At 42.6% G+C, this 15,693-nt stretch overlaps 1 protein-coding gene across 8 annotated transcripts in view; it reads left to right on the top strand.

Annotated features, from left to right (window-relative positions):
- LOC110531730 (adhesion G protein-coupled receptor L3) overlaps positions 1 to 15,693 on the top strand; it is a 336,356-nt gene that overhangs the window by 306,253 nt on the left and 14,410 nt on the right. For all 8 annotated transcript variants that reach the window (XM_021615086.3, XM_090183775.1, XM_021615085.3 and 5 more), the window contains 2 exons: positions 5,667 to 5,733; positions 6,763 to 6,854. In XM_021615086.3, the coding sequence (XP_021470761.3) occupies positions 5,667 to 5,733; positions 6,763 to 6,854 (159 nt within the window). The remainder of the gene's footprint in view (positions 1 to 5,666; positions 5,734 to 6,762; positions 6,855 to 15,693) is intronic.

The raw sequence follows: 15,693 nt of genomic DNA, 5'->3' as shown, positions 1-15,693 counted from the left end.
TCTGTATGACCAGCATGACTGGTACACAATGCCAGGCTGTTGGCCATATCTGAACTATTCAATATGGTTGTGATAGGTTCAGTAAGGTTATTCTGGGCGTTTGTTTGTTTAACGGCTGTCGAGATGTAGTTCCATTCTGCTGTGCCATTCTGTTTTTTGTTTTTTTTAGAGAAATTGTTATTCATTTTAAGATCATGGCCTGTATTCATAATGTGTCTCAGAGTAGGAGTGCTGGTCTAGGATGCATTGCTTGCTCTTTGGTGTTTTAGGCTGAGTTTCTGTATAAACACTTTGTGACATCTACTGATGTAAAAATGGCTACTCTGAGACTCTTTATGAATATGTTCCCAGATGAGGGGTTTCCTGAACGTGTGACCTGAAATAGAAACATCTTGTAGACTATAAAAGGGCACAGAGTTGTTCCTCGTCACGTCACCTACACAAGAAAAACTCCTGTCCTGACACTACATTTGATTTGCACATTTAGTTAGTCAGTTTACTTCTCACACATTCCCACAGCCATACTGATTCGGCTGACTCATTTTGAGTAAAAACAATGTGTGGTAGTCGTTAGCCTCCAACGATATATATTTGGCATTGCTGCAATAACTAATGCTCCTCATCACCCCTTAATAATGAATAGCGTTTTCTGCTCATTATAACCTGAGCGGTTATTCTCAAACAGGACTTCTGCTGACTTGACAAAATGTTTAACAGTGGAAAATGCAAGCTCAAACGCTAGCCGTAGCCGTGTGAATGTCAAGCCGTTATGGTTAGCGTCTTTAGCGTTCACATGACTCCCAATTATCAAATCAAATCAAATCAAATTTTATTTGTCACATACATATGGTTAGCAGATGTTAATGCGAGTGTAGCGAAATGCTTGTGCTTCTAGTTCCGACAATGCAGTAATAACCAACAAGTAATCTAACTAACAATTCCAAAACTACTGTCTTGTACACAGTGTGAGGGGATAAAGAATATGTACATAAGGATATATGAATGAGTGATGGTACAGAGCAGCATAGGCAGATACAGTAGATGGTATCGAGTACAGTATATACATATGAGATGAGTATGTAAACAAAGTGGCATAGTTAAAGTGGCTAGTGATACATGTATTACATAAGGATACAGTCGATGATATAGAGTACAGTATATACGTATGCATATGAGATGAATAATGTAGGGTAAGTAACATTATATAAGGTAGCATTGTTTAAAGTGGCTAGTGATATATTTACATCATTTCCCATCAATTCCCATTATTAAAGTGGCTGGAGTTGAGTCAGTGTCAGTGTGTTGGCAGCAGCCACTCAATGTTAGTGGTGGCTGTTTAACAGTCTGATGGCCTTGAGATAGAAGCTGTTTTTCAGTCTCTCGGTCCCAGCTTTGATGCACCTGTACTGACCTCGCCTTCTGGATGATAGCGGGGTGAACAGGCAGTGGCTCGGGTGGTTGATGATCTTTATGGCCTTCCTGTGACATCGGGTGGTGTAGGTGTCCTGGAGGGCAGGTAGTTTGCCCCCGGTGATGCGTTGTGCAGACCTCACTACCCTCTGGAGAGCCTTACGGTTGAGGGCGGAGCAGTTGCCGTACCAGGCGGTGATACAGCCCGCCAGGATGCTCTCGATTGTGCATCTGTAGAAGTTTGTGAGTGCTTTTGGTGACAAGCCAAATTTCTTCAGCCTCCTGAGGTTGAAGAGGCGCTGCTGCGCCTTCTTCACAATGCTGTCTCTGTGAGTGGACCAATTCAGTTTGTCTGTGATGTGTATGCCGAGGAACTTAAAACTTGCTACCCTCTCCACTACTGTTCCATAGATGTGGATAGGGGGGTGTTCCCTCTGCTGTTTCCTGAAGTCCACAATCATCTCCTTAGTTTTGTTGACGTTGAGTGTGAGGTTATTTTCCTGACACCACACTCCGAGGGCCCTCACCTCCTCCCTGTAGGCCGTCTCATCGTTGTTGGTAATCAAGCCTACCACTGTTGTGTCGTCCGCAAACTTGATGATTGAGTTGGAGGCGTGCGTGGCCACGCAGTCGTGGGTGAACAGGGAGTACAGGAGAGGGCTCAGAACGCACCCTTGTGGGGCCCCAGTGTTGAGGATCAGCGGGGAGGAGATGTTGTTGCCTACCCTCACCACCTGGGGGCGGCCCGTCAGGAAGTCCAGTACCCAGTTGCACAGGGCGGGGTCGAGACCCAGGGTCTCGAGCTTGATGACGAGCTTGGAGGGTACTATGGTGTTGAATGCCGAGCTGTAGTCAATGAACAGCATTCTCACATAGGTATTCCTCTTGTCCAGATGGGTTAGGGCAGTGTGCAGTGTGGTTGAGATTGCATCGTCTGTGGACCTATTTGGGCGGTAAGCAAATTGGAGTGGGTCTAGGGTGTCAGGTAGGGTGGAGGTGATATGGTCCTTGACTAGTCTCTCAAAGCACTTCATGATGACGAAAGTGAGTGCTACGGGGCGGTAGTCGTTTAGCTCAGTTACCTTAGCTTTCTTGGGAACAGGAACAATGGTGGCCCTCTTGAAGCATGTGGGAACAGCAGACTGGTATAGGGATTGATTGAATATGTCCGTAAACACACCGGCCAGCTGGTCTGCGCATGCTCTGAGGGCGCGGCTGGGGATGCCGTCTGGGCCTGCATCCTTGCGAGGGTTAACACGTTTAAATGTCTTACTCACCTCGGCTGCAGTGAAGGAGGGAGCAATATCTGAGGGAGCAATAGATGGAGAGATTGGGGAGGGGGGGGGGGGGCGCTAGACGGAGACGAAGAGAGAAAGGTAGACGGCGAGACGGCAGTCTTCATCGGTTCTTCTGTTTCCCCGCAGAAGATGTTCGAGATGCTCATTTGATTTGCTCTCGCGCTTCTCTCTGGAACATGAACCGCCGTCCTAACAATGACACGGAGACACCGTTCCTCTTTCACTAAATCTGTAGCCGATCGAAAAAATATAAACCAGCATCAGCATCAGCAGTTTGCTCATGAGATGTTTCATCAAACATGTCATACTGGACATGTTCAAGTGCGCTTGTATACACCACATGCACACACACACACACACACACACACACACACCACACACGCACATATACCATGTTATACCATAAGAAGATTAACTCACTTCATATTCACTAATCACAACATTGCAACCAAAAAAGGCACCTAGCTCACATTTCACCATAAATCCTTTACTTGGTCATTTGTCTGACATTAATAATGACAGTTTGTTCAAACTTTAAGGGCCACTCTATCCATTTTGCAATAGACAAACTGCATTTCAACAACTTGGCGTAGCTGGAGCCCATCATGAGAGAGAAAACGTCACGCGCGACTTAAAGTCTCTTTCAGTTGTCTTGTAGCGCTTTTTTCTCCCCCCTCTACAAAGTGTCTCTTTGAGCTAAACTAATGTGTCAAGTTGCTGTGAATCAGTGTCACCGACGTGAGTACCCAACACTAGACGTTGGGAGAGAAAACGCTACTCTGTCTTATCGGGGAACCTAGGTTTCCCAGGTTTCTATTCCCTTAGCTTCTTTACCAAGAGGATTCTGAGGAGATGGCCACCAATACAGCTTCAGCCTGACACAAGCGAAAATAGATAGACTCAAAAGGCAACAGAGAATTCTGTCATGACTGGAGAGGACAGGAGGCAGGGAGGCTTGCTGGTTCACGCACTAAGGCAGAAATGACAGCCATTGCCTTTTGAATAAATCTGCTTTTCTGTGATCAGACGTGGTAAAAAAACATGTTTTTAAATTATATTGACTACTTGTGTGTGTTTACATCATCTCTTGACCAGGGGGAGAAGTATCAAGTCCCAGTAATACAAAATGAACAGCCACTGGCACCCAAATGGCACCCTATTCCCTATATAGTGCACTACCTTTGACCAGGGCCCATAGGGCTCATACGGTGCCATTTGGAATGCATGCATTGTTTTCTGTCTCGGTATATTCTGGTTATATATATTTTGACTTTTATCAAGGCATCGGGTTGTGATCGAGCATGTTAGTGTGTGAAGTATTAGTAAAAACCTGGCCAAGGCTTTTGAGCTTTTCACTTCAAGTCTAATAACGCTACCGACACTTTATATCGTTGAAAAATTCCATTAGGGCTATGCCGTGTGAAAATGTCCATGAAATGAATGTAAGAAAAATGAATCTCTTTTCAGTGTTTCTTGAACATTCACTCTCGTAGTCTGGGATATGAGGTGACAAGTTATAATTAAATCTTGAGTTGCATTGTCGGGTTTCCTCCCTGTGTTTGAGTATGGCCTGCGCTGTCCGAAGCTAAGTGCGCACTCCTCTTCACACTTCAATCTGCCTTAAAATGCTATTGAATTACGGCTAATTCGCTGCCACTTCCATTTTGCCTCTTTGTCATCCAAATGACAACAGAGTAGGAAACTGTAATTTCCGATGGCCAAAAATGGAGGTCTATCGCGCGGCGCCGGAGATTAAACTATTAATAATTTAGCCGGAAGGTCATGAATCAACTTCATTTTTTGTCGTTCGCCTTCCCAGTATCACCTTCATCCCACATCTGCTCCCATGCGCTCTCATATCTGGGCCCGTTCGCTTTCAATCAACCAACTAGAGTCTAGTAACTGCCACGGAGAAGTCAAGCAAGCACACGGTGTTGCATTGTTAATATGGTAATGTGACCGTGAGAGTGGTTCATTGGTTAACACGACGAGGCTGGACAGTTCATCTGTCTCTATGGCGCTTTTCACACTCCCGAGCTGAGGCGAGTTGTTCTGAGCTGGCCTGGTAAGACATCCACTTTAGTTGCTGGAACTGTACTCGAAAGGAAAATGTGATAAGAAAATGTATCTGAGTTAGCAAAGTATGGTTTGGTCGGCACAATAGTGTGAAAATGGTATTAGTGTCTGTATGGTTGAAGTCCATTAAATTTAAAGTCCGTCAAATCAGGAGGTGTGTTGGGAATGGAATTAAATTAAGGGGATGGAATTCCATTAAGAAGTTCAGAATTTCCTATTATTTTCTGTGCAAACGTTTCGAAGCATCAATTCTGTGCTACTATTCTATTCCTTATATGGAATGAACCTCTAACCCAATGAACATACCAGCTGCACACAGGATCATTTTTAGAGAAGTAGGGGGAAGTTGACGCTGATCCTGATGTAGTTGAGCTTTTTCCTCCACTAACGGTTAAGGTTAGGATTGGGTACCTTAGTAGACGGTCTTATCCAGGGTGACTTACAGGAGTAATTAGGGTTGAGTGCCTTGCTCAAGGGCACATCGAGAGATTTTTCACCTAGTCGGCTCTGGGGTTCAAACCAGTGAACCGTTGTTTACTGGCCCGGCACTCTTAACCGCAAGGCTACTTCGGGGAAACTTCAGCCCGGAGCCACATTAGAGTTTTGTCCTTTTGATAACACTGTTGTGACCATCACAGCCAATAAGAAGTTATGACACTGAAACCACCCAAATCCTCCCTCCAAACCCTCATGTAACCCTCATGTAACGGTCATAACTCTCCTACCCCCTTGCGGGCACTGTGTTTGAAGTGCTCATTTCTCTTTGTCACTCCAGCCTCCATGTTGATGTATGTCCTGTGCGTTTCTCTCATCGCGCTCTTTTCTCTCCTCTCTCTTCGCTCGTCCTTTCTCTCTCTCTTCTGTCTCGTTCCTCCCCTCCAGGTGCTGGCTTCGATTGGACACCTACTTCATTTGGAGCTTCATAGGACCGGCAACCTTGATAATTATGGTAAGCGTCCCTACTTTCCCACTACCATACTATCTCATTAACCCTACTTAGCACCTCAGGGCACCACTTAAATGGTCCAGAGAGAGCTTAACATCCACTTTCCACTGTAATATAAGCCACTGCTGGTCAGGTGTCATGGCGGGAAATGGATGAGGATGTGAATTGTGAATTATTCCGGTTAGTCGCTTTTTCCGCACAACCGACAGAGATGTCTTTGGCGAGGGAGAGAGGAGAGACGAACACTGCTCAGTATTCAGTCTCAGAGTGATCCCGTTCCACGATAATGATTGATTTTCGCCCAGAACTTCCGCCTGGAATCATACGCTATCTCTGCTGCTACTTTGTACCTTGAGGCACAGAGATAGGACACAGACTCAGTAACATGCACACACAAGCAGACACTCATAAACCGCATAAGCATATACTGGGGAAAAATACAAGGACTCCGTCTACCATCTTGAGATAGCTGTACCTCTTGTCCACAATGACATCTGAGCTTTTAGCTGATTCATGTTTGAGGCATAAAAAATGATAACAGCAACAATTCTGATGCTCCATACTACTTGGTTCCTCTATTGGGCTATACTTGTGGTATTTCTACCGAACCTATATGTTCAGTTCTGTTTGACATTATATGACTCCTGATGAGAGCAGTTTGGAGAACTGCAAACAGTCTTAAATCTATCAGTCTCAAATGTAGTTTGCTTCCTATGGTTAACTGCATGTTTAGTACATTCATTTTGGACAGACTCCAGCCATTGCATTGATCAGGAGCCAACTAGTTCAACTTCATTGTCAAGTACAACATGGCACTTCTATATGTGGCAGTTATACTGTAATACAATTTTCATATAATTTTGTGCTCTACTTGGCAAAGTGGGAAACCACATCGGGTTTCGACACAACATACTCAACTCAACTGTAACAATGTCTCCCCGATTTAAAAAATGTATGAAAGCATCAACAACAACAAACACACAAACTCCATTTCAGCTGTGCTCCCTCCTCTCTTTCGTCCATCTCTCCCAGCTCAACGTGATATTCCTAGGCATCGCGCTGTACAAGATGTTCCACCACACCGCCATCCTCAAACCCGACTCGGGTTGCCTCGACAACATCAAGTAAGTCACTCGTCCTCTCAGGCATTGAGACCTTCCAGACATGACATTAGTACATGGGAGTTAGTACATTGGTATATGACAGAACAGTTTCTGATGGCTCGGTGTGTTAGAGGAGGGTTTCCCAAACTATGTCCCGGGGCCCCCCCCTTGGTGCACGTTTGTTTTTTCCCCTAGCACTACACCACTGATCCAAATCATCAAAAAATAAAAAAATAAAAAATGTGCACCCGGGGGGGGGGGGCGACATATTGAGAGAGTTCCCTCCCCGCTTCGTGCCATTGGCTTCCGTTTTAAGAACCATTTTGCGACAGAATCAGTTGGATGAATACACCACTGGGTTGTGGGTTAGATCCCGGCACGGGCCACATATACTGAACAAATGTTAACGAAGTCAATTTTGCATAAATGCAGCCGAAACAGCAAAATTATATTGAACAATCAATGTTATGTACGTCGTACTAAACCTAGACTTTGATACGGAAGCTGTGTCGTTATACCATGTGTCGCTGCTTAGAATAACTTATTCCGTTTTTTTTACCTGTGAACCTCTCAAAACACATCTGAAGGGTGAGAAGGGCCATGCAGAGATGCAGGAAGCAGAGCCCTCCAGGTTCATAACTCATTATCACCAAAGGTTGTGTCATGGTGGGGAGGCAAGGGTTAAAACAGGACAGGTATTCCAGCAGGCGTACTTCATTATCGGAAGAGCACACTGGTCGGCTGAGGGAAAAGGCCACGAGACAATCTGGTAGAATGAACCTGGCCCGTCGGCATCCGCTAACACACGGATGAATATTCATAAATGGGAGTGTGTGTGGGTGTGTGCATCTGGGTGTGCGCTCCCTGCCACTCGGGATATGGAACTCTGAATGACATTATAAACCCCACAGTGTACTGGCGCTTGCAGTTTGAGTGACAATGAAGGAATTAGTATGAATGTGTTTAATATGCTCACTGTGTTTTGTGAAAACAAATTAACCACCTATTGTGATATCACCGCAAAACAATCGGTCTCAATGGTGAGATTAGATAAAATGTTGAAGGTTTGGTCATTGATTTAAATTTGAATCATTTTTGTATTTCATGTCTAGCTATGATTGTGGTACACTATATATAAGAAGTACGTGGACAACCCTTAAAGTAAGTGGATTCGCCTATTTCAGCCACACCCATTGCTAACAGGTGTATACAATCGAGCACACAGCCATGCAATCTCCATAGACAAACACTGGCAGCAGAGAATGGCGCTACTGAAGAGCTCAGTGACTTTCAACGTGGCACTGTCATAGGATGCGGCCTTTGCAACAAGTCAGTTTGTCAAATTTCTGCCCTGCTAGAGCTGCCCTGGTCAACTGTACGTGCTGTTATTGTGAAGTGGAAATGTCTAGGAGCAACAGCGGCTCAGCCGTGAAGTGGTAAGCCACATAGAAGTAAGTCCCTTCAGCAATGTTCCAACATCTTGTGGAAAGCCTTCCCAGAAAAGTGGTGGCTGTTGTAGCTGCAAAGGGCCGACCAACTCCATATCAATGCCCATGATTTTGGAATGAGATGTTCAACGAGCAGCTGTCCACATACTTTTGGTCATGATGTGTATCTGTTTGTTAAGTGACTAAATAGTAATTCAAGGTCATTTGGAACAAAGTGGAGTCGGTGGTGTCTGGGAACACTACATTAGTTCACAATGACACCGTGAGGCCCTTTGCGCCTCTAGGAGACGAAAGGAATCAGCCAAAACGATGACACAGCATTTTTCTGGTTCACTTAGGGGTGTTAGTCCAACCAGGTGTCAGGGTAGACTTATTTTGTGGCCGGGCTTAAGTAGTTTTTCTGCCTCTGTCTACCATTCCTATATCCTACTGATGGATAAAGAGCTTCTGTGTTTTCCCTGTCCGGCAGTTCGAAGACACTCTAGAAGCATCACTGTGTTTAATGGCTGTAATGCTAGGCATCATCTCCAGCCGCCTGTCAATGCTTTTGTCAAAGTGGAGTGAGACCCTGCTGGCCTAGTTCTGTCAGCGAGTACACACACACACACTATACACCCCGCCACACACACCCACACAGTCACACTCTTTCTCACATACAGTAGACACTCTTTCTTACTCACGCACGCAGGCACACACTCACATTGCCTGCAGTGCCGAGGCTCGTTTTCCAGACGATGCCTGCTCTGTGTATCCCGTTCCTAATAGACAACAGAACACCCTACTAGACAGAGCCGTCTGTATCAGTGTCATCAGCACTCTCTTGGATAGTATCGATAGCGGTCTGAGACGTGTTGGCACGGCAGAGTTCAAAGCCCAGAGCTGCGCAGTCTGTTGTGACATTTGTCAGTGACTCAATAACAACCGATTTTAAAATGAGGTTTGTGAATATGATTATATGTTATAATGGGCCGTGCGTACTGTTGCGTCTCTGTGGACTCTGATTGGAGCTAGGGTGACCATGAGTTTAGCTTGGTTTTGTTTATTTGTGATTAGGGCTGTGGCGGTCACCATCACAATAAATATTTTATTTATTTTAGTCAGGTCTAAAGAAGCATTATGCTTGGAGAGAAAATGTATTTCAGAAGAACAGAATATGAGTTGGTCTACTGTAAGCCTATATTATCTGGCTATGCTCCATGCCATAAGCTGTAGGCTTGTTCATTTAGCTGACAAGATATGCTTATAAGTCCTGTACCATTATTTTATTTTATCTGATTTTATAGTTAGAATAATATAATTGAACTTAGCTGAATAAAATAGAAAGGATATTTTTTTACCATTACAGAGCGAGGGCGCATATGAACTGGCTATGTTGAGCATAAAAGTGATCACTTGAAACAGGTCCTAAATGCTCGATTTAGAATGATTTGGCAACTGTAGTTGTGAATGATACAAACCTTAGAATGTCTTAGAAATTACAACATAAAGTGCATTCGGAAAGTATTCAGACCCCTTGTCTCTTTCCACATTTTGTTACGTTACGGCCTTATTCTCAAATGGATTCAATAGTTTGTTTTCCCTGATCAATCTACCCACAATACCCCATAACGACAAAGCAAAAACAGGCTTCAAAAATAATAAATGGCAATGTGTCTGAATAGTTTCCAAATGCACTGTATGTTGTAATTAAGACATTCTAAGGTTTGTATAGTTGCATGGTGCGACTATAGGCTATTGATCATTTGAGAAAGTAGCAAAGAAAAGCTTGCGCTCTTTTCCTTGCCTCAAATTGCACAGCTGTTCTCTTATCAAGTGATCATATTTTCACCCGTCAGGCTATTCTCAATGTAATCTTGTGTAATATCTAGAATTAGGTTCATTTTCAAATGGGCAGGAACAAGGGGCAGGGGGACAAAGACATGTCATCTGTACGCTCTCGAATAGCGGATGGAGGCGGCTACTGTAGCTTTCCCACCTACTGTACTTTGGTTTTATAGTGGAGGAGCAGGAGTTGAATATGAACAGCTGGGAAATACATTTAAGAACACTTATTTCACTCATCTAATGTTTGAGGAGCGTGTTCTCGCTGTTCCCGACAGGTGATATTCAGCCCAAACTCTGTATGCCATGGCCTCTCCAACCTTGTTCCTGTAGCTACCCAGGGCTTAGTCTGGGAAACTCAGTGAAATCTGTTCAAGAACATCCATAGTGACATGTTTTCACAATAAACATGTTTCACTAAACTTTTGACAGCCTGTCTGCGCGCTCGAGGAAAGAATAAACGAGAGACTGTAGGCGATGGGTAACGCATGGTGGTGAGATATTCTCTATAGCTAAAGGTAAAGTGTCACCCATTTAATTATGACAATAGCTAACTGTAATCAGCCCTGCACAATCAATGAACCAACAGCATCGCCTAGGGCTGTACATTATCTCTCAGACACATTGATATACATTTTGGAGTGTAGCATAAGGTAACCAGTCCACCCAGCATGCATGATAATACAGTCCACACTCAATGGTAATTACTCTAATTTGTTTAATTTTGGAGTATAAGCTAGACCAATTATGTACCAAAGACATCTTAAATCAGTTTTGTTTAATGTTTTTTTGTCTGACATGCCTTATATGCGTTAGGCTATGTATTGAATAGCACAATCCTAATGATTATTATTTGGGGGGTTTATAAAGCCTATGCAGAAGCTCTATGTGTATGGCTGTTTTGAATGAGTCATCACCTTAGAAAGCGCTATTACAGCGACTCAACGGTCACGTGGGATTTTACTGTGGTCATGACTCATGACTGCCGGTGTGGCGGTAACAGGGGTCACCACAACAGCCCAGGTTGTGAGTGTCATCCGTGTTAGTGCTAACACTGTTGACACAGCTTTTGATAGTGCGACCCGACTTTGAACGGGTTATTGAGTTGATAGTCACCAACTGAGTGGCTTTAAATGTAACTATGGAGAAATGTAAGCACACCATTTTGTATAATTGGATGATTTGATCAGTTGCTAGTAACAAATTGTTTACATCTCAAAATATAGTAAGTACAGTTTTTGAACTTCCCCTAGCTATTCATCAAGGGAGATGTCATCTAAAAATACTGTGAGTGAGCTATAGAGATTATTTCTTTGAGATGCATTGCCTTGTTTGTCTGTGGAGAGGATATATTTCTCTGTGGAGAGTTCTCTCTATCATATGATTTGTCACACTTGCCTCCCTCGGCCAATCAGAAGCCTCACCTCCGGCCTCTCTGTCTCTCAGACCACGACATAAGGGTCATGACCCCTTCTCTCCCAGCTCTGGCGTCTGATAGACCTACCTCTAGATGCATGTACAATATCTCATTCCACATGGCTATGTCCAAAATGGCACCTGTGACAATGAAAACAAATATGATACAAAACGAATAGGCCTACTGCTATTTTAACCACACTATTAGTTGCTTTGAATGGACTGTATCAGTTTCAAATCTTAAAGTTCTAAATGATTTAGGCTACTGCTAACAATTTAGCCTGCTACTAATAATCAAATTGTTTGATGATGAAAATAATGGATTGTTTTTAAGTCTGACACAGTGAGCGTTTTGATTTTGAAGAAAACATTCTACTGGATTGTAAAGAATGTCCAGACTCCTGCTAGGTCATAATTTAGTAGGACATTTCTTCACTCTTTTTCTTATATTTGGCGGTGTGTTCATCATTTGATGTCTCACTTTATGTTCAGATGTCATCACGTTGCTTTTTTTAAATGAAGGTTCCATGTTTTTTTTTTCTCTCTTTGCACATTGACTTCATTTCACTCAGTTTCTCTTCTCTTGAATAACACCGCAGGCTATGCTTTGTCTTATTGAGGTTTTTGTTTTTTAACTCTTATCTTTTGTCTTTTATATTTTCTTCCTCATGTTAGCTATCGTTATTATGATGGAATTCTTATTGTGGAATGGCACTGGTAAGATGCCACATTGTTTTGGTCCCCATTGCCTTTCCCGATAGACAAAGACTCTTTCCCGTGTCAATTCCTCATCCGATGTGTGTTGTGAGTGCTGCGTTGGCGTAACCTGTTGTAGTTGACCCCATAATCATTTGTGCTCTGTAGGATTTAGCTTTGTTGTTCCTTTGGCACAAATTGGCCGTTGTTTTCCTCTCTTGCGCAAACGTTTTACCAAACTTTGTCGAACCCTATATTTGGGAACTTGCTGAGCGTTAATGACTGCAGTCCACAAGGTGCTGAGAAACGTAGGAATGCGCACTGAAGATTGTTCAAGACACGTCTCTTTAATAACTTCGAAATCGCTGTGAGTAGACGTGTCCTGTATATGCTTCATGGTGAATAAAGTATCTACGTATTGAGAATTCCCCTACAACAGACCCTGAAGGAATATGCAAATTAGGATGGTATGATCGATTCGAGATGTCATTGACATTTCTTTGTACACAAAACTTTAGTTAAACCACTGGCATCCTGCTGAGTAGATAACAGCATTTCCTATTTCCTTTCAACTAGTCAATGAGACGCCTTTATGCTGAGGTGAAAGGCGACTCAATTGACCAATTGCAATGAGCTATAATGCGATCTCAAGCCATTTGAAATGCATATCACCTCTCAGAATTGACTAATTTGTCTCTTTTCAAAAAGGAAATTGGTGCCAGTTTAATGTGGTTGTTTTGGATTGGAACACTTTGCTCCTCAATTTATTTTCATTTTTGATATTTCTACCCGACTATTAACACAATCAGCACTTTCCCCTCGTTTTTTCCGGTGAAAGCGCACAAGTGCTGTTTTTGCTGTGGTGGAACCATTCAGTGTGACGCTGGAGTGGCATCATTGCGAGGGTATTCACCGGCTCTACGGGAGCCACTTCAGCTTTGGGAAATGGGCCCAGGTCTGTAGGACTGAAAGTGGTAGGGGGTTAATTAGGAGAGTTTCTCAACTTAGTAAAAAATATATATATAATTCTGATGCAGGAATATACACTGAACAAAAATATATATATATATATATATATATATATATATATATATATAATAATGTAAAGTGTTGGTCCCATGTTTCATGAGCTGAAATAAAAGATCCCAGAAATGTTCCATATGCACAAAAGCTTATTTCTCTCAAATATTATCGATAGCAAATTTGAATGCCCAAAAATACTATTTTTTTTTTTAAGGCATCTGTGTCCAACAGACGCATATCTATATTCCCATACGTGTAAAATCCATAGATTAGGGTCTAATGTATTTATTTCAATTTACTGATTTCTTCATATGACCTGTAAACTCAGTAAAATCTTTGAAATTGTTGCATGTTTATATTTTTCTGGAGTATATTGTGCATTTTTGACAGGCATTTTGAAATGACACGTAAACCTGTCCAAATTCTTCATATACAGTTCATACAGTATTTTGAACATTTCCGGAGTGAGTGAGTGAGAACAGGAGGAAATGATGGTTGCTGAGGATATCTGCTACCTTGAACCAGATTTTTCCAAGATAGCCCTTACGGCAAAATAACTATCATCCTCAATTCTTAGTGAAAAGCAAAGGCGACCAGATACAAACCAAGGAAGATATGAAAAATAACCTCTTCATATCCTGACCTCCCTGATACTTCTATTATGTCCTTAGGCATCTCTACCTAACACCCCCCCCACCCCCACACACTGTTTGTCGCCCATCCCTCTGCAATATTGCCCTAGTTCCAGGTCAATATTTCCCTCTTATATTTTTTTCCACCCTCGTTGGATCTACCTGAGGGGGCAATCAGCTTGATGAAGTGCCTCTCCCAACAGGTCATTAAGATAGATCTGTGAATATTATGTTTCATGGTTGGCCCCAATAATTCCATAAATCATTTATTTTTGCTATCGCACCTGGCCCATTTATTACAGACGATTGAGGCGAAATGCTAGGCCCTCCCGTTTTTATTGAGGAGTGGAGACGCTTGTGAATACGATAATTACGTTTAGCACCTGTAACTGACTCGCAAAATTCGAGTGAGTGAGTGAGAGTAAGAGGATTCTGGCTTCAAGACTATTGGATGTAATCAATATAGTACTTTATTTGATGAGACATTTTTTGGGGACTATTATTTCATGTTTGTCTTTATGTCTGTGTGTCTGTCCCCCTCTCCTATTACTATATTGTGTCATTCAGAATCATATTAATGGAATATTTGCTTTGGAGTTTTGTTTGGTTATTGATTTCATTTTGCTTTTCATTTCTTTCCTGTCAGCTATGAGGATTACGAACCTGAGATCAAGTAAGAGTAAAATGGACAGGTCATCCATTCATGACACACTATCTTCATTATCCATACATTTCATCATAACAAAGTAATGAGTCATGTTTATACCACCACATGCCTTTAGTAAATGTTTAGTGAAGCTCTCCGTCAAGTCGTAGGGAAGGAATATTCACCCACACCTCACATTTGTTCAATATTAGCTCAAATGGGTACGCTTCTGGTGAAGTCATCTCAGAACGCTGAAACAAGTCTCCCAGTTTCTCACGGGAGAAGTAGTCATGCACTGTGCAATTTAAGCTTTGAAAAAAAGTAATTGTTTTCATAATTTCATTGATTTGAAGTGCACTGGTATTTCGGTTTATACTAGCATAATTATTCAGAGCTTCGTTATTTGTCGAGGCTTTTGGGACAACCCTCGGGCAGCACATTCAAAATACTGTGTTTACATGTGTTCATATTCATTTGTCTTCCAGTGATTATGCCATACCTGCTAGCCCCGAGGTCATACAAACTGTATCGCCTATTGTCTATGTATTAATTATACACCAAGTACTATTTTAATATTGGGGAGTTACCTTGAGTTTTCCACTGTTCCTGGTCCAGTAATAGTCTCTCTCTCCCATTTTCAAATTTTAAAGAGTACACTATCTGATGGTCTGTCATGTAATTGATGAATAATGTGTGCAACTCTTGAAAGAAGGCGAGCGAGAGAAAAATGATAGGTGTCCCCAAGGAGCAGGCGAACACACGATTCAATTTAATTCCACTCCTCCTGTCGATTTTCCGCTTCGTTTCTCTCCTCCCTCCTTCCCTTCATCTAGATTTGGACTTTTGTCTGTCTGGTGGACATTTATTTTTACCTGCGTTTCTCTTCTCTTTTTGGTTCATCTGTATGTTCACAGACCAAGATAGCTAAACGTTTTTAAATGCCGTTTTTTTTGTTTTGCTTCAGTGAGCGATGCTCCTTCCGAGTTGTGCACTGCCGACAGAATGCTAAGTGGGAAGTCTGAGAACAGTCACCACTTCAGACCACCTCAGAGGCTTGGTTGACTTTGAAGTCACCTCTCCTGTATCTGGTCTCGAAACCAAACTAAGACCTTGTTTGTGCGTTTCCACCTGTAGCTTCCTGGGACAATTAAATATTTACATAGTTAGAGTTTTACCAT

The sequence above is a fragment of the Oncorhynchus mykiss genome, chromosome 9 (assembly GCF_057628025.1).
Source record: "Oncorhynchus mykiss isolate SJ-2025 chromosome 9, ASM5762802v1, whole genome shotgun sequence".
Taxonomy (NCBI): Eukaryota; Metazoa; Chordata; class Actinopteri; order Salmoniformes; family Salmonidae; genus Oncorhynchus; species Oncorhynchus mykiss.
The sequence above is the reverse complement of the archived record's forward strand: the minus strand, read 5'-3'. Positions and strand labels throughout refer to the sequence as shown.